Raw genomic sequence first — 24,296 nt, 5'->3', positions numbered from 1 at the left:
TCAGGCTGGATGGGGCTTTGAGCAACCTGATCTAGCTTTAGATGTCCCTGTTCACTGCAGGGGAGTTGGACAAGATAACCTTTAGAAGTCCCTTCCAACTCAAATGAATCTATGATTAGCTATGCATTTTTTTCCAGGAATGAGTAAGAGCTTGCATACTACACTCAAAAATGTGCATGGCTGACTGGAATGTGCCTTGTCTTTCACACTGTTGTCGCCACTGCAGACACACACCACCTACCATCTCACTGTGCTCACATTCACTGTTCTCCATAAACATTCAGTAAGTATCACTGAATGTCAATGGACATAATTTTTTCTGCATAAGGGAATTCAATTCCACACTTCGGCTTCATACACACTTCCATGTCAGATGTTATTGTGTCAAACTGCCCCTTAGCTGCCATCTGTCATACATCAACAAAACATAACGGGATATTGGTGGGAAGATTCAAACTCTGCTTCCATACCACCAACACCTGCCTCTGACATCATGGGCCAACATAGTAAAACAGGAGGCTACCTACGGAGCAGGCCTCCTAATATTACTCTTACACGATCAAATGTCCAATACACACATATATATAGATACGTATGGAATTCTAACTTCGTTAAAACAACTTCAAAGAAGGAAAAAAGCTGCAGAAGCATTACAGAATATAGACAAAGAAAAGGCAGAAAAAATATGACTGTTTCTAATATACAAGTTCACAGTCAACAAAAAGCCTAGTATTATAAACATCAAAAATAATTACCTCAGCTATCTCCCTAATAAAACACAAAATGCAACCTGCAACCTAACATGAATTTTTGAATTTGTTGTTATTGAGAAGCATCCAGAAACCATACTAGCAACTGGTCAAAAAAGAATTGAGGAGTCTTTATGTCTTCCACTCTGCAATCTCAATGCTATAAATTTAGAATTAGTTAGACATAACAGAAAGATTTATTACATATTATGGTCAATACAGCTGAAGTTCAGATTTTAGTAAAACTGGCAGAATTCAAAATGTCTGCCATCTCTCGTTGGGATTATTTTTTGGCTTTTTGAATGTAACAATACTAATACTGACCTTCAACAAGAATTTGCACTTGTTTCAAGTAAATAAAAGAATAATAATTCATTTGAAAAAATGTGCATGAGTATCATAGAATCAGCAAGGTTGGAAAAGACCTACAAGATCATCCAGTCCAACCATCTACCTACCACCAATATAACCCCACTAAACCACGTCCCTCAACACAACATCAAAATGTTCCTTGAATGCCTCCAGGTGACTCTACCACCTCCCCTGGTTGCCCAGGGAGGTGGTGGAGTTATATATGAATATTCATATATAAGGAAAAAGAATTTAAACAAGAATCAACTATATGCATACTGATTAAATTAATCTAATTTAAAAAAGCAACAACAGAAACCACAAGCATCAATACAATGTGGCTCTATTTACCACAATGCTCTCTGCACATAGGTTAAAACTACTTTCCTTAAGCTAATATCTCAGATGCTGCAATGTCCAAGATCATTATCTGCAGACACTTGGAACACAAACTGACTTGAAAGGAAGAATACAAACAGTTAATACAGACTTAAGTTTATATTTTCCCTGATGATATCATACTCTGTATTACTTAGCCTTGAAGACCTAAAAATATCACATCTTTAGATGCCAGGTGCTACTGGCATACTCGTAACAAAGAATCCCAACAGGGAAGCACTGCATGCATCCAGAACTGGAAGAAAAATCTCAAATCCCATACATTCATTTTTGAATCAACGGGATCAAGCAAGACAGTATATTATCACTACATAATAGCCATAATTACAGAATAACAAATTAGATTGGGAAGTCAGTCTTAATATAATTCCATTACATTTCTCTTCTTACTTGGAAAATCTTTTTTTAGGAAAAAATCAAAAATTCACATTCAAGATAACTCAGTAGTGTCATTTGGATAAGTAAATATGGTACAAAAAAACATAATATGAACAATTTATTTGCTCTTCAATACAATCCATCCACCATCCAACTACTAAGCTATTATTTCTTTTTCCAGGGGCAATTATTTGTCTTTTGAAAATACCTAAAGAGACGTACTCACACAACAAGAATACGATAACTATCTTGATGGTAGGAAAATAAAACACTGGGACATCATGATGCAAGAGTAAAAACCATGTAAAGAGTAGGCTGCATCAGAACCAAGGCAGTATAAATAAAGCAGTCAAGAAAATATATACAGGTCAGTAGCATAGATCCCTTTGCACAGAAATTACACGCAGAAATAAAAATACAGAACTAGAGCTATATTATATAGCAGCTAACCCAGATGATAACACTTGTTAAATACTGAAAGAGTTTAGAAACGCTAAGGCAGAAAACACAGTAATAACAGCAGACTTCAATTACTCCCAAGCACTCTGATTAGAAATCATGACAAGATATGATGCAGGGAGTACGTTTTTAGATGCTGTAAATAATAGTTTCTTGGAAGCACTAGAGAATAACACAAGAGAAATAATTCTTGATTTTGCAATTAGCCTGGATTACATAGGATCTACTACAGTACATAACCATCAAAATACACCAAAAAAACCCACCAACATTTCAGTACCGACTATCTGGGTGCAAAACAAACTTGAAAAACCCACCAAAAAGTAGTTTAACTGCAACAGAGATGTTAGCTAGGATAAAAATAAAAGAAACAGCACATGAGTAAAATGCTTGCAGGTTAGAGCAAAACACATGCACAGAGTTCAGATAAATCTATACACTCTTGTCAGTAAGTAAATAAAGCATTAGTTTTAAAACATGGAGCTTGAGTGATAAAATAGGATAATTAAAAGGACTACGAGAGGATATCTTTTATGCCAAACAGTGGATGGTAGAAAGCCTTGCAAATTAAATCAAAAACTACATCTTTTCAGAAAGATGCTAAAATACAACTCATGTTAGGCAGAAAAAAATACACATCAAAACTTTAAACAGTGCTAAAAATAGGAAGCCTGGAATTGTTTAAAGGTGAAATGTAACTACTCACTTAAATGATGGAATTTAGTATCAAAATGCAGGAAGGCTGCGAATACAATACCAGTAAGTTAAAAAGAGCAGTGAAAGGACAAAAAGATTGAAACTAAGAGCCATCAAATCTATATTCCCCTGGGGGCAACTTCCTAAAAGTCATAATAAAGAATGTAAGTAGCAAAATCTTGGAATAAAATGGCATAAAGAATAGGTATAATTCTGTAAAAGGAAGTTATGCTTTTCAGTCATTACAATGCCTTGAACACATCCTTGGTCACATATAAGAAGGTCATTGGATCAACATCGCTAATTTGATTTCCAAAAATATTATGACATGGTTCCCCACCAAAAGTTTTTAAAGAAAATTAATAGTCATGAGAAATATAAAAAGGTCTTTTGGACTAATAATCAGGCTAAAAGAAAGGAAACAAAATTAAAAATCGATCAGCTTTCACACTGTCCAGTTGTCACAAATACCACCAAATCCAGTGCTGCTAAACAAATTGTTTGTGAATGTAGCAAGTATTGAGGTGAACAAGTTTGCTGATCGTAACAAACCAGAACAGTCAAAACAGCAGATTCCTGCAAAGGACTGCAGAATCATCTCTTTGTTGGAGAGACAGAACTACTGATTTTCAGGGAAATAAGTGACTGCATGAGAATACAGCAGGCAGACCATGTCTTCTCAACCTAAAGACGAGCAGAGGTGAACTGACAGCAGTCAATAAAACAATGAAAGACATGTAAAAGATGAATATTTTACAATGCGACAAAGATCTATTTAGTCTCTCCCTGTGTATTTATATACAAGCATATAAATATGTAAAAAAAGCAGAAGCTTTTAATTAGCATAAGCATTTGGGTGGTGCAAAGATAGATCCACAGCATACCTTAAGCAGGCCTTTAGAATTAAAAAGGATCATCAGGATCTAAGGCTGTCATGTCAGGATACAAGGAGAAATTAGACAATCTTTAGGTTGCAGCATGCATTTTCAGCCAGCAAATACACTGAAAAAAAGCCTTTTGGAATACTGTAATTGCTAACATGACAACAGAGCTCTTTTAGAAGAAATATAATGTTGAGTACAGGAAATCAAAAGGGTGTAGTATTATTACAAGGACAAGTATTTAATATCTTTTTTTCAGATAAACACACAGACTGAAATTGATAAGAGTAGCAGCTCATGGTTTCAGTGGTGTACCACTGAAACCCCAAGATGTTGTAGAGGGGTTGATGATGTTTGCTCTCATTTTCTGTATCATGGCAGAACTTCAAACTCAAGGTGCAGTGAAATACAAGTGCAGAATCACTACAAAGCTGTGCACTTAGATTCCACTATACCTTGAGTGAAGATTAATGCCTGTCTACTAGCTCTCACACAGCGAATTCTGAGCTACAGATTAAACTCATGGGGCAGATGGTGCTTTCAATTATATCAAATATGCAATAACATTCGAACAATTGCCAAACAGATTTCTGATCTAAGAAAGAAGAAAAACCAAAACCAACAAACCCAAATCACTGTAACCAGTGCACAGGTGTCATTATATTCACTGATAAAAAAATAAAAATAAACTGAAAGGGTCATTTTTAAATAGAGGGAAAGGTATGAACAAATCTGGCAATCTGACTGGCCATCAGTGTGTCAAAATAACATGTTTTTATAAATCATCTTAATTATTAAGCAAGAAAGTTTCAGATGCGCTGTAGACCAATAAGAAGTCTGTGGAGATTCAGGAACCGGTCCCTGCAATATTTCAAACTAGTCACTTGTTTGTACCACAGAGCTGCATAAGGTAATAGTTCAGCGTGTGCTGGTAATCATATGGAAGATGGATGCCCGTTTTTGCTGGCTTCTCCAGGAATTTTCTCAACACCGGGCTGAATGCTGCAGCCCAGCAGGCATTAACTGGGTCAAAACCATTAACAGTGTCTTTACTTCACTCACAACCAAGGACTACCATAGCAGGTTACTAAAACATCATATAATATTATTATAAACCATTCAGTGATGGTTAATGTCAGAGCTCCATTCTGTAGCTTTATCAGATAAGGCGAATGCCAGATAATCAAACCTGACTAGCATGCACAGATTGTACTAAGTTCTCCCACTGCTTTGCAATACTCTGGCAAGGGAAATGGGTCATAAACTATATGTAACTAGGCAGTTACAGAGGGTTTGCTGTTGTTTCAGTTGTGGAAGCACAGCAGCTGTAATATACAACAAACTGTCTTCAGATCACTCCAGATCACTTCGGGCCTGATACTGTGTTTTCTAACACCTGCTTTACAATGTCTCTGTCTTCACTGAATGACACTGAATTCAGTGGATGAGTAAACTAACTAGAACAGAAAAGAGAAAAATGTTACACATCCTAGCAGACATTTAGTAAAATGTTTTAATTATTTATACCTACATATAGTAATACCCGGGAATATTCTGAGACTAGGTGGGTAGTTTTATACCAAAATATAACTGTGATATCACACTATCACATGTACATGTGAAACTGTATGCTTTCCTCCTATGTCTTTACAATGTGTGCTCTCCCCACCCCTCACAGACACCCAGGTATGCACCACTAGTCTAATCAAGAGAATTTGCATGTAGAATCATCTCTGTTTCACCTTAGTTACAAAACCAAAACACTACGATCCTGAGCATATCAATTATCTGTTCCATTTCCCAAATGGTAAAATATGGAGATACCAGTGCTTGTAATGCATTTGTGCATACTTTGTGCTTAATCTCTTATCCTAATTTTATTTAGAAAATTATTCTCCTGGTACAGAAGCTTCCCTTTCTTCTGAAACTTCCCTGTTTGAATACTTGCAAAGTTTAATTATGGAGATTTGTTTATGTTGAAAAGGAATACGAACACATAATGACATTTCTCATTCCCAATACTAAAGTACTATTAAGTCTAGAAATACAAATTACTGGAGCAATTATAGCAGCAGAAATAACACCATTACTGCAATCAACTATTGCTGGAGGTATTTGAAAACAATCTGTAAATTCCTGTCAAGTGTACCAATCTTCTCTGCAGAAGAGCAAGCTACTGTAAACAACTAATGATACTAAAACTAGCATGAAATTAATTATTCTGAAACATATCTTGGGAGTTCAAAAATACATTTTTTAAAAAAATCTGATTTTAAATACCTCCTGTGTGTGTGTGTGCAAATTGGTTTATATTTCCCCATTATTGATTTTTATGTATTACAAAACAAAGATTATAAGCAGCTTTCAAAAACAGGGATGAAGCTATTTACTGTTTAGCTGATTTAACTGTTTACCTATTTGTTGTACATGACAAGTTTGAAATACACCTTTCATATTTCTTAACTGAGAAATGGGATATCATTTAAAAATAAGTAATAAAGAAAACTGTCAGAGAACTGGAGGATTATTTTTGTTGCATAGAGACTGCAGGCCAAGATTTATGCCAGCTAGCGATTTGTAACATCGCTGTTTAGCTTTTCTTCTGATCAGGTCCATTTTACTACCCTCTCTCATATGAACCCACTAGACTGTACAAAGGAGAGTTTACAGAGAATAAAAAAAACAATGTATTCCTGTGTGCAAAATGGTTTGCAGTGTGTGAACTTGAATGAGTTCATCCAAGATGTTCCAATGCATATACCTGTTACCTAGTTTTTCATCCATATCTTCAGACCACCAACCTTCGATTCTCAGTGAGCCAATGTTATTTTTTTTTTTTAATACGCTTGTTCTTGGGAAGAACAATGGAATTGTTTTCTTCAGAGTGGCTGGTATGATGTTACATTTTTGGTTCTACGAGAAAACAATGCTGATAACACTGCAATATTTATAGCTGCTGCTGAGCAGCACTGTACAGAGCCAAGGCCATTTGCAGTGAAGGGCCCAAGGAGCGGGGAGGGAATGGGATTAGGACAGCTAACTTAAACCAGCCAAAGAGACGTTCCATACCATATAACATAATGTGGAAGGAGTTTTGAAGGACATAGGAGTTCATATGACTCTCTTCTACTGCTCAGAGGATAACTAGGCATCAGTCAGGAGGTGGTAAGCAATTCCTTGTGAATGATTTGTTATATACATTCATATATACATATATTTATCATAACTATTATCCTTTTCTCTATCTTAGTAAATAGTTTTACCTCAACCCATGAGTTCTACACTTATTTTTCCCCTCAATTCTCTCCCCCATCCCACTGGGAAGGCAGAGAGAGTGAGCTAACAACTGTGTGGTACCCAGCCACCTGCTGGGTTAAGCCACAAGGGGAATATACAGTCAGAGAACTATGCCTGTGTTTCAAGTGCAGATGCCTGGGTGCTCCTATGTGAGGCAAGGCGAGGGCTGCCCATGCCCCACACAGCCAGTTCCACATCTGGTTTTTTTCCAGCGATCAGGGACCTCCTCTGATTGCTATGGTTCTTTTAGAGATGATAGAGAGTAGCCTTGCACAAGCCAGTGGCACAAGCTTGTACACATGATATCTGGACCCATGGTACTTTCCACATCCAGTTTACTTAAGTGCTCCATAACTCTGTCTGGCTCTGCTGCTGGCAGTCTTTCCTCACATCAGCAATGACTACAAGGCTGTTGGTGATGTGGGAGGACTGAGAGCTTCTGATTAGTAAGAAAAAATAAAATAAAATAAAAATCTATTGAGTGTTATAGCATTTCTTTCCTGGATGTCACAAACGTTCTTTTAAAACATACTGCTGCCTTGAGAGTAATATATCCGTTCTCTGCACTGTTATAATCTCTGCATTCCCAAGCCACGGCAACAGCCAGGAAAATCAGTTGTGCGTAGTTAGAAACCAAATTCAAACTTCTACTGATAGCATGCAAAGTATTTTATTACCCTGAGCAGTGGAAACATGCATAGTTGGTGCTAATCCAGACTTCTAGCCTAGAAATATTATCACTTTGTTTACTAGTATTTCCATTCAAAATGGTGTATCCTAGGCAGAATACCACTTAGTCTCACAACTTCTGCAAGAATATACAGAGAAACAGTAGCTTCTCAATAATTCTTGAAAAACCTTGTATTTCCTAACTAAACTTTCCAGCAAATTCACTCTTAAAGAATGAAAGGGAATCCCCTCGGTGGTACGTAAGGGCAAAAAGGAAAATAGTCAAGGTAAGGAAAGGAATTTCCCCTCATTTTTGGAAATGAAAGCTTCAACTTGTTGAGACTGAAAGGCATAAAGTAATTTTTGCACCTTACCTTATATGCAGAGGCACTCTGACTTCAAGCAATACAAAACAATAAACATATCAAAGAAAAAAAAAAAAAGAAAAAGTGCAGAGACACCTGTAGCAATCAGAAAAATCAACACAATGGAAAAGGTATTACAAAAAGAGGTGGAATGACCAGCATGACAGAAAGGTGCTACAAAGGAAGGGAAGCAGACTACTCACCTGTATCAGAAGACTCTGGGTTCACAGGGAAAAGCTCCCCCAAGGAAGGATCTCCAGAAAGAGATCCTTCTTCAGGGGCAGTCAGCCCTTAAATGAGGCCTAAGAGAGGTGCAGCCAGGCTCCACCCCTTCCGGTCACACAGGTGAATTGCCTTCACCTGTGCTCCCAGGGCTGACTGGGTCTTTCCTCCAGGTGCTCAATCAGTGGTTCAGGTCGTCACTCAACAGTTCCCATACAGACACCCAAGAGGTAGTTAGGAAATCATAATACAGGAAATTCTCAGAGGACACAATATTTTACCCTGAAAGCTGCAGAGATTATACGAAACTTGTGTCTTAAAGAAAGTAAGAGAAGTCTTACATGGAATTCAGTAACATAGTGTGGGCCTATTCCAGTAATACGGACAAATTTGGTGTCAACCGTTCCAGCAATTGGAGACAGAAGTTCCTGTTAGACGAGAACTGGCATCAGCTAAAACAGTGTAGGGTCTGAAGTTACTGTTCTCTACAACTTAGACAATATTGGATAGTAGAGAGCCAACAGTAGAGTGAACTACTCCAGTGAGAGACAGAGTTAATCTAAAACAAGACAATGTATGATTAGGCAGATACCACAGATATCGCAAGGGTCATTATGAGACTTGACTCAAAGAGCAGCAAGAACATTTGCCAGGCAGAGCTGAGTCACAGCTGGAGCAGAAACCTCCCTTGAAGCGAACTGCAGGATCAAGGTCAAAACCAGACCTTTTCTGTTTTGGGAATGAGGTTTTACAATAGAAACTGCCTGTGTAAAAGCTGATGAGAAAGAAACTTCCTGGAGTGGTCTTCTATTGCCGGGAATGAATAGTCAAAATAGAGAGAATTTGGGCAGACTGTTCTCCATCGTCTGACACAAACTACAAGTATATAGACTTTATAGACTGCATGTGACCTATAGCCAACACACCTTGATGAGAAAGCCAAGAAAAAAACAAACTTAACCAAAGCTACAAAAAAGTAAACAGGAAAAATGAAACACTAAGAAAAGATAAAAATGAACACAGAAATCACAAAGGAAAAAGGAAAATAAAGGAAAATAAATTGCATACGCAATCAGAAACAACAAGCAGTGAACTGCAAAAAAAGCTTCATGCAGAACCAGATAGGCAACTGAGAGTCTAAGATGCATTTTTACCTTTGGGAAATGTGTATGAATAAATACTTTTCAAGTACTAATTGAGGTAAAGTATCAACAGTTTGTGCACTTACACGTCGCACAATGCTGCTATAACCTCTTCTATATAAAAAAATATAGACATCTCACCTATTAATATAGACATTTCACCTATTAATCTTGCATTAATAGTAGAATAATCTACTGAACTGTCATATACTTAAAGAAAGGAAGCTCATCTTGATATGAATCTGAGACACACCCAAGCAACATGTTTTAGCAGTAAATTATCTGTAAATCACTGTATTTTATTGCTATTACAACGTGCATACGGTAAAGTTCTTGTTCTGGATTTTTTATTGAAATTGGCTGGTGAGGAGCTATTTACTGTCTCAAACTTCCTTCTCACGCACACAATATTAAATATAACCCTCTTCTAAATACCTTCCAGAGACTGAAATTCTCTAAGTTTTCGTTGTCATTTTTTGTCATAATTGTCATCTTCTTCTGAGGTTCAACAAGACCAAGTGCCACAACAACCCCAGACAATGCTACAGGCTTGGGGCAGAGTGGCTGGAAGACTGTGTAGAGGAAACAGACCAGGGGGTGTCGACGCTCGGCTGAGCACGAGCCAGCAGTGTGCCCAGGTGGCCAAGAAGGCCAATGGCATCCTGGCTTGTATCAGAAATAGTGATGCCAGGAGTAGGGAAGTAATTGCCCCTCTGTACTCAGCACTGGTCAGGCTGCACCTCAAGTACTGTGTCCAGTTTTGGGCCCCTCACTACAAGAAAGACATTGAGGCCCTGGAGCGTGTTCTGAGGAGGGCGACGAAGCTGGTGAGGGGTCTGGAGCACAGGCCTTATGAGGAGCAGCTGAGGGAGCTGGGATTGTTCAGTGTGGAGAAGAGGAGGCTCAGGGGGGACCTTACTGCTCTCTATAACTACCTGAAGGGAGGTTGTAGTGAGCTGGGGTTTGGCCTGTTCTAACTAGTGGCAGGACGAGGGGGAATGGCCTCAAGATGCGCCAGGGCAGATTTAGGCTGGGCATCAGGAAATACAACTTTTCTGAAAGAGTGGTCAGGCGCTGGAACGGGGTGCCCAGGGAGGTGGTTGAGCCACCGTCCCTGGATGTGTTCAAGAAATGTTTGGACGTTGTGTTGAGAGACATGGTTTAGTGGGGTTATTGGTGGTAGGTGGATGGTTGGACTGGTTGATCTTGTAGGTCTTTTCTAACCTAGCTAATTCTATGATTCTATGATTCTTTGGGAAATCCCTCAAAATATTTATCTTAGCCAAAATTTTTTGTTTAGAATATTTATTGAAGGTGCATACCTATAGTAAGTTAATTTTATGTACTACTAATATGATAAAATATTCCATACAAATGGTTAGTTGAGTATGAATGTGTGAATTAAGGAAAAATGTTACACAATTGCAAATGCTATTTGAGGTGTTCTCTCAATGCCAGTATATGGTGTTTAGAAGTATACTTTTGGATGAGTATTTTACAACCCTAAAAGCATCTACTCACAAGAACATTTAAGTTAGATTTCAACAATATTGTCACTTCATTGGTAACTATGTAATTTACTACAAGGCAATAGCAATCTAGAAATGATGCATTACAAAAACAGCATGAAAACCATGTCTGCTTGAAATTACTGTATTCACCTCATTACAAGACAACCTACTTTTACCAAAGAACAGAACAGAAAAAAAACGGTTAAAAACAATTGTCACAAGGTGAAGCCTACCCCAAGTATGGTTCAGAAAAATGAAATCTTGACTACATACGTCCAGCTCTACATGATCCTGCTCAGATAAATGAGACCTAGACTATGCTGATCCAGCACTGTTTAGTGTATTCTCATCTCTGCAGAAAACAAATAAAGACTCACAGATAAACTTTGTTAAGAAATGGTGAACAACTTTAAATTCTTGTAATACAGCTGGGAGATAAAACTAGAAGGTGAAATAATCCAGGTACCAATGCTGACTTGCTTTATATAATGGGAAAGTCAGGGTATGTCTTGGGGCTCTATGACTAGAAAGGCCACTGTCACCTTATGCCAACAACTTAATTAACAAAATAAATAAATACTTAGCACAGTGGTCCCTTGGGTATGGAAGCATACTCCATATTGAGACACCTGACAAGACGTAGATGGCTGAGCCATCTGGGAACTGCTCTGTACAGGAGCTATGCTGCCAGGCACTAGAGTGGGTGTTTTGTTCCAATCTCAACTGAATTACAGGGGCTGGGGTCTTGGTTTGTGTGAGTTTGAAGAATATGAGTACCACAGAACCAAAATTCAAGTCTACGGTCATCCTGCCCAGATTAGGAGTCACTCACTGATGTCCATTATTATGACTACCCTACATCAAATTCCTCTGTAACAATAATTCAGTAGTAATCCACTTCTCTCCAGTCCTCAGTATGTTTCTTTATGTACTCTCATCACCATTTTCACAGCTACTTTTTCCACAACTCTGTTCTAGTTTCACTGCATATTACATCTCACGCTCACATACATCCAACCCATATTACAAACATGGCCCCATAATCTCAAGTTCCTGCACTGTTCTTAGTCTTGAATGCTGTTCCAGAAGTTAACACTCTGTTCGCTTTTAGACACACCTTTCTGTGCAGGTACAGGACAAAAGCAGAGGTTTTCTTTGGTTAGGAAATTCAGTGCTGTTAGACTTTCCACATAAAATGCAGCTAACAAGTACCTTTAAATTTGCCCATATTTGTTCCCTAACTCTGTCTACTCAAGGCAAATAGGATTGCACCTTGAGTCATAATGCCGTTTCTGTTCAGTTCACTTCCTGAAGATCCAGACACCAGCAAAATTCTAGGCATACCTGAGATGTAATCCTCAAAAGAGTGTAAGCAATTCTTATTTTTTGTGTAATTTATATCTCTTCATTTATATTGTATTCACATGCCATTGTTGAAACATCAAACATCTTAAAATAAATAATGATTAAAAATACCTGTTTTATTGCAGAATAATAAGGCAAACCACCAACAAACATGGACCCAGTTTCAAGCCCATATGAACTGGACGAGAAATTGCTAGGCGATCTTGTCTTTGCAGATATCTCCAGGATCAACATTTCTGCTTCACATGGTACCATGCTTTGCCTGCACAAATTTAGAAACAGGGACATTTTACCACTATATATAGTTTGCATTACTGTCGATCTGACAAATTAATTAGGCTGTCTCACGGTTTAGGCTGAGATAATTACCTTCATGGAGGCTTATATGATGCCATATTTGGGATTTTTGATGAAAACAGTTGTGATAACACACAGCTTTTAACTGTTACAGAGCACTGCTTACAAAGATCCAAGGACTTTTCAGCTTTTTGTGCTGCCCTGCCAGCGGGGAGCTAGGGGTGCCCAAGGAGACACGATGGGACAGCACCAGGACAGCTGATCCAGACTGGCCAAAGGGATGTCCCATACATATGGCATCATACTCAGCAAAAAAGCCGGGGGAAAGAAGGAGGGAGGGAAGTACATTTATAATGATGGCATTTATCTTCCCAAGAAACCAATACACATGCTGAGCCCTGCTTTCCTGGGAGTGGCTGAGCACCTGCCTGCTAATGGATAAGCAGAGAATTAATTCCTTGTTCTGCTTTGCTTGTGTACACAGCTTTTGCTTTTCCTAGCAAGTTGTCTTTATGTCAGCCCACAAATTCTTGTACTTTTCCAATTTTCTGCCCCATCTCAGCTGGGGAGAGTGAGTGGGTGGCAATGTGGTGCTGAGCTGCCTGCCTGCTGGGGTTAAATGCCAATAGGCTGTTACTAAAATCAACGAGGAAAGAAAATCAAATAGCTTCTTTGGTATTAAAGACTATAAACATAAAATAAGCTGTTTAACAAGCTGTAAGCTGGTGTGTCTTTGGAGTTTGAACTTCCATTAAAATGAAAGCATATAGTAAATCTAAGGAGTGTAATTGCTAAAAAAAAGTCAAAATACACAGTGGCTGAATAAAAAAGGTTAAACAATGCTTGACAGTATCAATAAGATTTTTCAATTTGACAAAGACACCTACTGACCTAAAATATTGTAGATATCCTCTCTTTCACCATACAAAAAAAGATAATCCAGAAAAACAATTTAAAATAAACTGCATTTTACAGAGAGCAGACCTACCATAATCTGTAATACTTATTTTCAAAAGCATAATTCCTAAAACTGATGACAAAACAAGAGCCTCCAAAGTAGGAATTTCTTTCAGCCTCTCCTCTCAGAAACATGAAACAGGAGAGCTCTGGTGAAGCTCTGTGTTAAAGAATCAGAGCTTAATCAGATGTATTTGTAAAAATAATTCAAGTGCCTTTGTAGTACAGGTGCCACAAAAAAATAACCTCTGTAAAAACAGTGTTTACCAGCCAAAACTCTGAAAGCACGAGTGTGGCATTTAGCAAGGATCGTACAGATAAAGCGTAAATTCAGTTTATCTTCGATAATGCCAGAGCAGTTTCTGAAACTTAGGCAAAAAGCATTGTGAGAAGTTTCTTCTTTATCTTCTCTCAGATGATATACAAAGGCTTTCCCATATACCATTTGGTAAGGTTTCCTTTCTTCTTCTCTTAAGAGGGTGGAGACTTCACATTAGCAAAATTTGTAGGCAATTCTCTGTTTATTTTCTGCACAATTCTATTTTTATGAGACTTTCAGAGAAAAATGCAAATGTGGTATTAGCCTTTTAACAGAAAGGACTGTAAATGTTTTCGCAGGCAAACAAAATAGTCCTTCTTATCTTATGGTAAATAACTTCAGATGAGAAGTATGAAGTTTGCTTTGTTGATGAAATAAAAGTAAGAGGAATAAAAAGAGCTTTTAATTCCATGGTCTAAAAATAAACCTAAGGACTCAATGGTGAAATAAAAAAAATTCTCGTCAGTTTTTAGAAAGTTTTATGAAACATGCTAATTAATCGCTAACCTACATGATGAAAATGAAGAAATTGTAGCCAGAACTGCAATCAAGGAAAGGAATGTTTTCCTGACATGTTTTGTAGATAAGCAAATACAGAATGTTTTAAGGCACACAGTTTTCATTACTTGCTTACAAAGGAAGTCTGCTGATAAATGCATGTAATTTCATACATGCGTTCTCAGTAGCTCTGTCTGCAACGATCAAGCTGTTTTTCCCATGGCTTAAACCCAGTGTGACATCTTGAATATATTCATTCTGCAGCAGAAAGCTTTGGTGAGAGTTCTAAAGAAAAAATCAGTGAGTTTTAAATAACTACAATTTCTTCTGGGGCATAATATTTATCAATAAAGAGATAATAATAGTATAATAATTTCTCTGAAATATTTTAAATCAGATATTTTAATGCACCCTAATTCAGGATTGTAATGGGAGAGGGTTAGGAGGGGAACTGCAGGAAGAGGTTATTTCATTTTATTTTTTTCGCTCATTTACAGGTATGTTGAACAAAAGAAAGCTGATCACACAGCTTTTTTTTTTTTTAGTTACTATTTTTCCTCCACATATTTTGGGATGCTAACACTGTAATTGGTTACATGACCATGTCTGTATTTCTGTTGCACAAGCACTCTATTTACAAACATAGTTATTTTCACAGTAGCTTTAGAGATATTTGTTAGCTCTTCTTAAAAGCTTATATGATGGATTTGCAGAGGTATTTTTGTATGCAGATATAAACATACTTTGAAATTAATTTCCAGCACTTTATGTCAGAAAACAAGTTAATGCAATTCATTAGTGTGTGAGCTGCCTAGCCCTAAGCTTGTTAGAATGTCAGCCATGCACCTTTGATTGTGCTTGATTGAATCTAGCAAGGTCTGGCCAAATTAGAATAACAACCTAAAACCATTATTGTTGAGCATTTGCTGATGATACAATCACTGGGTCGCATATGCACTCCGCAAAATTTCCATCAAGCTTTTAAAATACTTTTTCTACAATCAGCACGTTGGGTGCTTTAAAGGTCAGGTAAGAAGATAGAGCTTTTTGCATAATTACAAATACGGAAATGCACACAGCAACAATCAAGCACTTTTGCTTGGTAAGCTACCAGTAATTGTGCCTCAGTCCAACCTAGCGGTAACAGTTCACAGATTTCTCAATTGTATTTACGTAAATGTAATGATTAAACACAGGCATATTACTTATAAGCTGAAGATAAGTTCTGTCTGAACAGTATTAAATCCATTGCCCGATGCCTCTCAGGTTGGAAGGATGGAAAGGTCAGATAATCATTTGATGACTGTTGGGATAAAGGTTCCTAAACATCACAATAGCTGCATGAAATCCAAATTCTTTTACATAATGTCTTTACTTGCTAATATTTGTCAGTGAAGATTAAATTACATGCTTCGAATTATCATAAAATAGTAAAAAGGTAATATAAAAAATGGAGGAAGAGGAGGAGGGAAAGGGGATGCCCACAAAAAATACTGTAAAGCTTTTTTAATCTGTCTTTTTTTCCTGTCAAGAAATGTAAAGCTCTTGTTCTAGAAACAAGATTGGAACTTCTACCTGTCTAGCAATTTCACTTTGAATGTGATCAATAGTAAACAATTCACTAAGTACTTCTGAAATACTGAGGATGTTTCTTCTCATTCAGTCCATAAAACAAAACTAACAGTAGGTCTGCAAACTTGTGTCAAATAAGAGTTGTGAACTGCAAGGACGGAAGTTTCATTATCGAATATTCTAAAAAAAAGAAAAAAAGAGAAATTTCCCAGTTTTGTTAAAGGCAACAGATTAAAAAAAAACATACTTCATTTTCACTTTGTTTAATCATTACTTCATATATTTGCTATCCTGAAAAAAAACAAAGCGAACTCCTCTGTTTCCTCTGAGCATTCCATAGGCTCCTCTCCAGCAGCTGGTACCTGGCACTACTGCAGCGCTCCCCCCTCACCCCATGGCTGGGTCTTAAAGACCCCCATGCAGTCCAGTAGCTGACACTTCTCCTAGTCTGCCATGTTCAGAATCTCATGAGCCGTAAATTCCAGACCGATCCTCCTGGAAGTGGCACCTGTAGTTTCTTGATAAGCCCATCAATTAGCATGTTTGGGAGATTTGTTTCCTGTCATTGTCTCCAAGATTGCTGTGTTAGGTCTGCGTCTTGGCATATTTAGTTTCTGGCTTCTCCCTTTTGCTGTAGTTTCCCAGCTGACAAAGTCCCTGACCAGCTAGCCTTGCTGGAATGAATGCTCCCAAGCTCTCACATGCCCTCATCAATTAGAATGAGTGGTCAGGTTTGGTTCCTATCACTGCCTTCTTTATTACCTGTAGGTCAGATTTGGGTCCCTCTCCCTTTCTTCTTATCTCTTGTGGTATAGGAAGAGGTCCTTGACCAGACAACCTTACAGGAGCTGTCACTCTCCTTCCACATACCATTACACTCACATTACCCCCAGTAAATTTATTTAGACAGGAAGTATCAGTTACCCTCAAAATCATTACATTTTCCCTCTGCAGTAAGATGCATGATTTCAGACTCCTCATATCTGTTGGTCCTGATTGTTCTCTGTTGAGGCATCAAGGTAACACGCTCTAATGTTGCAAATGAAACAATGAGTCAAGGACATATATTTTTCTTCTTCCCTCTGACAGGAGTCTTATTTCCCAGACCTGGACTTGTAGAGTGGGCTAAGTAAATAAGTAAGGACAAAGAAACTAACGACAAAGCATCAGGTAAATTGCTCTAAGAACATGGGGGGTGGGGGGGGTGGGGAGTGGTTGGCAGCTTGTTGTTGTCTCATATTCTAAGTAATGAACAAATATGGCTACTTATAAACATGGTTCCCTTACTCTTTTCACTTTTATTTATTTTTAAAATATTTATTTATTACTAAACTAAAAGGTCTGCAACATGAGTTCAGGTCCTGACACATAATAATCCATATTTTTACCAACTTATCACTGTTCCTGCAGATGTTGCCACCCCTCTACCTGTCACCTCCAATTCTGAGACTAAAAAGCTCACTGGTTAGTGTAGCTCAGGAATCATTTCGTATTTCAAATGTTGCCTGTATGTACTGCAAGAAGTCTTTTATAGACATGATCTCAGACCTGTCAATTGGTCTCATGTCCAGAGAATTGCTTTCAGATGATTTTATTTATCACTGTAGACTTAGCTAGAGAAAAAATAAATCTGTCGGTCTTTGTCCATTTCTGTCTTCAAGTTTTTTGCTTCTTTCTTGTAACAATCTTAAATACTATTTACACCAATTAAACTTGGAAAACAATATGCAATTATTTCAAGAAGGCAGAACAGCTGGGCCCAAATGAGAGTACTGTATGCAGACATTCAGACAGTAGCAATCTTAGACTTGGATCTGACATTTTATTTCAAGTGAAGATGAAAGACTGCACTGCATAAGCAGTCACACAGTGGGAATTCATATTTACATGAATTCTGCAGGTCAAGATAAGGTCTGGTCTATATGCCCTGTGTTTTCCCCAACAGGGCTTTCATTATTGTGACATGGGGCCATGGCAGCCACAGAATCCTGAACTGTCGTTTAGTACCAATAAGTATCCTTTGATGTTCCTCAGAAAATAATAGAGAAAAATGGTTTAAGCATGTAGTATGTTATTAGAGTGTAACTTTACTGTTTTTATGTTTCTGTCCCCTCAACCAGTTGTTTTTCAGAAGCTAAAGAAGAGAACACTCATTCTTACAACTGAGAGTAATGACAATTTTTTTTTTTTTGCATTTCTTAATGAAATAATCTGAGCAAGAACATGCTACAGATCTGTCTCTTTGATGGTCCTAAATTTTAACTTCTGAATGTTTTCTTTGATGGCAGAGCTCTAAAAAGCTGTATTATGTTATCTGTACCTACAATGAGGTATGATTAAATAAGCTTTTATCTTGCAGGTTATAAAACGACAGTTTGTATCAAACTAATTGGCTGTATTAACTTGTTATTAACTGTCATTAGGATCAATTTAATATAATTAAATCCATTGCATCCAATTAAATTGTTAGGCAGTTACTTATTCTGTGTTGACTTGTATGATGTAATCCTTCTTTGTGGAATATAAAAATCGTGCAAAATATGGAGCTTTGACTTCCAGATGGTTTTTCATTCCAAATAAGCTTTTTTTTTTTTTTTAAGCATTATATTGCATTATATTGATACAAAATAAAATAAAAATATTTAACTGGAAACAAAAGTACTTTTTAATACTAAAAAAATAAATGCTCCTGAGGTCAAAACTTAAAACTCAGCTACACAAAAGCTGTTGTTACAGTTAGAATACGTTTAGCATTTCTAACAAATTCTTGAAACCTTGAAAAAGGGAAATATTATTTCTTCATATTTCTTTTGTGGTCTCAAAAAGGTATTCAGATCTTTGTTATATTTGATTTTCAATGTATCTAAATGAATACATACCTACAAACACTCATACACACACTCACTTGTACATAGAGATGTTTAATACCTTTACCGCTGATTTGGATGAGGGGATTGAGTGCACTCTCAGTAAATTTGTAGATGACACCAAGCTGGGAGGAAGTACTGATCTGCCTGGGGGTAGCAAGGCCCTATAGAAGGATCTAGACAGGCTGGATTGCTGGCCTGAGGCCAATGGGATGAAGTTCAACAAGATTGAGTGCCACGTCCCGCACTTTGTCCACAACAACCCTAGGCAACACCACACAGGCTTGGGGCAAGGTGACTGGAAGGCTGTGCATAGGAAAATGACCTGCAGGTGTTGGCTGAACATGAGCCAGCAGTGTGCCCAGGTGGCCAAACATGCCAACAGTATCCTGGCTTGTATCAGAAATAGTGTAGCCAGCAGGAGCAGGGAGGTGCTGGTCCTCCAGTACTCAGCTCCGGTGAGGCTGCATCTTGAGTACTGTGTTCATTTGTGGGTCCCTCTCTACAAGAAAGACACTGAGGCCCTGGAGCGTTTCCAGAGAAGGTCAGCAAAGCTGGTGAGGGGTCTGGAGCACAAGTCTTATAAGGAGCAGCTGAGGGAACTGAGATTATAAAGTCTGGGGAAGAGGAGGCTCAGGGGAGACCTTATTGCACTCTACAACTTCCTGAAAGGAGGTTGTAGTGAGGTGGGGGTCCGCCTCTTCTCCGGGGTAACTAGTGATAGGATGATAGGTAATGGCCTCAAGATGCACCAGAGGATGTTCAGGCTGGATATTAAGAAAAGTTTCTTCTCCGAAAGAGTAGTCAGGCACTGAAACAGGCTGCCCAGTGAGGTGGTGGAGTCACCATCCCTGGAAGCATTCAAGAAACACATAGATGTAGTACTAAGGGTCAAATGGGCAATATTGGTGGTGAGTTGATGGTTTGACTAGATGATCTTAGTAATCTTTTCCACCCTTAATGATTCTATGATTCTGCTACAAAAGACTGAGTGAGAAACTGACAATCTCATTAATAACAAACAAATCAAAAGGAAAGCACTTTATCTAAAGTATTTTGAATAAAAATACTTCCCATAATTCTTTACTTTATGATTGTTAGGTTTATCATTGTACCAGCTTTATTTTCAATATTTTTTTTCTTTGAAAATTTGATCAGTGCAAATTTTCTAAGACATATATGCAAGGAGAAAGTCTACTTCCAGTATTCTCATTTTCCAGAAACTGACTGCAATATCTGAAAATACTTATTCCAGTTTCCTCTGTAATCATTTCTCTGTCCATTTCCACTATTTCTTCTTTGTCTGTGAAATCTTAGTTTTTGTTGAACGAATAAAGCACTTGTTGTAGAGACTTCAGAATGGGAAAGGGCATTCTGAGAGGTTCAGTAATGCAGAACTAAATTCTACTCTACATGAGTATACCTATGTAACATTAGCAGCAGAACAGCATGATATTTTTTTCTCAAAGAAAGCTTGGTTCTAAAAGTTAAACTGCTCATTATACAAGATGAGATTTAACCTAATATTTTGGAAAAATGCTGAAAGAAAAGGGAGGACTGGGAAGATGCACCACAGGTATGGTGGAACCTGGGTCATCTCGCTGGCACTTCCAATCCATCTGTAGGTATATTTTGACTGGCAGTTCAGGCAAAAGCTAAGTTACAGCCTTTATTCCATAGGCATTCATATGTTCCTCCTCTCTTCTTTGCACAGCAATTTGTATTATGGAAATCACTCAGCTGAAAACAAAAGTAGTATGTATTTTTAACTGGATCAATTCTCTATATGAGCTCTGGTTACATAGCTAGAAAAGAAGGACGAGAGAAAGAACAAAGCAGCTTAAACATGGAAAAAAACAAGTCTCCCTGAGGCCAAAAGTCTGTCTAGTGGGGCTTGGTATTGTCTGTCTTTCACTGAAGTCACATTCAAAAAGACATAAAGGGAGCTCACTCTTTAAAGGTGTGCTTTGTTTAGAGCACAAAATAACCAGATTTTGAAAAGGTAACTTTTCAAATAATGAAAATGTAGAACTAAGTGTGATAGATTAAATAAAGGGTTTGAGAGTAAATTTATTTTCTGACTTGAACAAATTTTTTTCTATGTGCTGTTGGTCCTGAACAAACTTTCCTTTCACGATCTCACAAGGGTCATCTTAGCGCCTGCTTCCTACATCAGATCCTGGCTTTTTTTCAGTGTTCTCTCAGACTGTTGCTGCAGACTCTGCAAGCTCCATCCTGTCCTTCAGGGAAACAAAGCTTATTTGCTTTCAGAAGAGGAGTAATCTCCCTCCCTCCAGATGACTCCAAGTGGAAGCACAGTGTGCAGGATAAAGTAGAAAGACAGCTTCCTTCTTGCTAAGTAGGAGTTCCAGTGTACAGTATTCTCACAGCATCGTCTGAATAAACAAGACAGCTATACTGCTTCTCCTGCTCCCTCTGTACTCCTCTACTTTCAGTGAGAAAAGGGTGGCATGTATCATGTCTCAAAAACTACAGCTGCCTCAGTACAATGATTTTTTATAACTTACACAGTATATTTCTGGATGCAATATGCAGTGCCTAACAGCACTTTTCTCCCAGTATAGAACTGGCTAATTAATTTTGTTTCTCTGTTCTTTGTGATAACGCTCAAGTAGCAGAGCTTGAGTTTTGTAGGGAAAGCATACCTAGCAGGTTAAAAAGAAGTGTTGAGGTAAGAGTGAATTAAAGATGTCTGCCACTGTGCACATACTTAGTGTCACATATCTAAGAGACACAGGGTTAGCAGGGTCTGAAGGGAATATTTATCTGTCTTTTTTCCAGTCTTTCACTGAAGTACTGGATGGGGCTTGCCAGCTGGAATCATTTGGATACATAAATTCCTCAGCAGTAATGTGGTTTTAGGTAGAGGTGACCATAGTGGGATGTACCTTAGGAAGATATTTAAGAACTGGAGGGGTTTGATTTAAATGAACTCTATAGCTTTCTGAACAAAATTCTGATCAAAATTCTGACATAGATGAGATCAACTTCGTTGCTCAATGGTGGTCAAATGAGTGGTCCTTTCTAGCCTACAACTCCAAACCCAAGAAATTTTAGACATTTATTATATTCTGTAGTATTCAATGATTATCCATGGAGGGGAAATTTTCTATTAAATATCTTTAAATGTTACACTTTTTTTTTTTTGTAAGTTCCCTTTGTGATGAGTGATCTATTTGACCTTATTTCCAGAATACGTACATAGAGTCATAGATCATCTAGTTCCAACCTGCCTGCTATAGGCAGGGACACCTCCCTCTAGACCAGGTCAATGCCCCATCCAGCCTGGCCTTGAAAGCTTCCAGAGAGGGGGCATTCACAGCCTCACTGGGCAACCTATTCCCATGCCTCACTGCAAAAACTGTCCACTGTCTCACAGTATTACATATACATATACAACTACATATCATATAAAACATACTGGCAACATATGTGAAAAAAATGAGAACTTAAAATCACTGTATTTGTTTAGGAAGTCAAAGGGCAGAGGATTTTTAAGTATATCAACAGCTACTGGACTCTGTGTATTATGTACGCTTTCTAAATAACTAGAATCGTTCAAAAAAGAGGATACAACTACATTCTATTGTTTTTATAAATAAAAGTTATTTCAAATGTATAAAATATGTCAATCAATGTCAAAACTACTTTGCTTTGAAAACTATCAATTTGGGCTATTCTGAGAATGAACAGTCTGGAAAATTAATAGCGTGAAGAATGGAGTTGAGTTACTGTATTGATAACATCCAATAGAATAGGATTTAAATGTGCTTAAGCAGAGAACCAGTTAAGGATATGTCCTGAGGATAAGCCTCTGGCAAATAAATAAATTGTTGAGAAAGTATCTCTAAAATACAGGGAATTTAGTGCTATGATGTAGTCAATAAGAGAGGACATGTTGTTTCTTTTTCTTCTGAAAAGAAAGAAAGGCAGCTATGAGCAAGGAAAAGAAAGTTAGTTTCAGAATCCAGACAAAAACAGAGTTTTGTTTTTCATGATAATGAAACTTTAAAGAAGAAATGATAGCTTTGGTTAAGTAGCTCTACTAAAGGAGAAAAGAAAGCAACAGAAAACAAATCCTAAAAACTAGTACTTTGAAAACACCAGAGATTAATAGAAGATAAATGATTTGATATAATGTACAAAAAAACCCCACATTTCTGGTATTTGTACACAAAAACAATCTTCAGCAATAAAAATCAATGATTACGAAGCAAACTGGACAGGTAAAATTCCACTGTTCACCTATGACTTTCTTTAATATTTCTTCAGCAGCAGAAATCATCAGTGCATTCTCAGCATTCAACCTACGCATAGAACAATTTGCTTATCCAACTTCATTATTCTTTAATTGTTTTGATGATTTTTAGTGAGATATTGTATTTGTATTTACATTGCTATTAATCTCCTGCATCTAAAAAAAAATCATTATTTCCGTAGCGCTCTAAGTTATTAAAAAGGGAAGATTAGATTCTTGGCCAAAATAGTAGTGCAACTTGAAAAATGTTTTTGATTGAACGTTTATTCTTAAGAAGCATCATTATTTATTCTGAACACTTGATTTCCAAGTAAAAAGGTACTTTAAGCTACATTTAAATTATCAAGTATTTTTGAGATAAAGTAATGAATAAAATTAGTCACAAGAAGGAATTTTATTCGCCCAACTTCCCTTCTACTTTTCTGTGAAAGGATTAAAATTAAATTAATTCACTAAATATACTGCTCAGGTTTGTAGAATGAACTGTAAAATACATAAACAGATATTCTGTCTACCAAGATTTCAAAACTTTCCTTGTTTAGAGGTTTCTTATTCACTGTTGTTTTTAATCTCACAGTTCATAAATCAGAATCTCCTTTGATTCTCCTGGTTCAAACCAACTTTGCCTGACAGTGATAGGACTAGAGGGAACGGCTTTAGATGGAGAGGGGAGATTTAGATTAGATGTTATGAAAAAATTTTTTACGCAGAGGGTGGTGAGATGCTGTCACAGACTGCCCAGAGAAGCTGAGGATGCCCCATCCCAGGAGGCATTCAAGGCCAGGTTGGATGGGGCGCTGGGCAGCCTGATCTACTGGTTGGCAACCCTAGCCATGGCAGGGGGGTTGGAACTGTATGATCTTTATGGTCTCTTCCAACTTAAGCCGTTCTGTGGTCATCATGTTCCTTTTTTTCACCTTATAAATTCAGATTTTGATCTAGGCATTATTTCAAAAGTTTGTTTACCTCTACATCTTAACTATACTCTCAATTCACTTTTTTATTTTCCACTGACTTAGCCTT

The 24,296-nt window shown here is 37.5% G+C and overlaps 1 protein-coding gene across 1 annotated transcript in view; it reads right to left on the bottom strand.

Annotated features, from left to right (window-relative positions):
- Positions 1 to 24,296, bottom strand: part of LOC110396400 (protein eyes shut homolog) — a 32,966-nt gene that overhangs the window by 1,731 nt on the left and 6,939 nt on the right. The window contains exon 4 of the mRNA XM_021392016.1: positions 12,596 to 12,746. Within this exon, the coding sequence (XP_021247691.1) occupies positions 12,596 to 12,746 (151 nt within the window). The remainder of the gene's footprint in view (positions 1 to 12,595; positions 12,747 to 24,296) is intronic.

The sequence above is a fragment of the Numida meleagris genome, chromosome 3 (assembly GCF_002078875.1).
Source record: "Numida meleagris isolate 19003 breed g44 Domestic line chromosome 3, NumMel1.0, whole genome shotgun sequence".
In the NCBI taxonomy this organism is placed as follows: Eukaryota; Metazoa; Chordata; class Aves; order Galliformes; family Numididae; genus Numida; species Numida meleagris.
The sequence above is the reverse complement of the archived record's forward strand: the minus strand, read 5'-3'. Positions and strand labels throughout refer to the sequence as shown.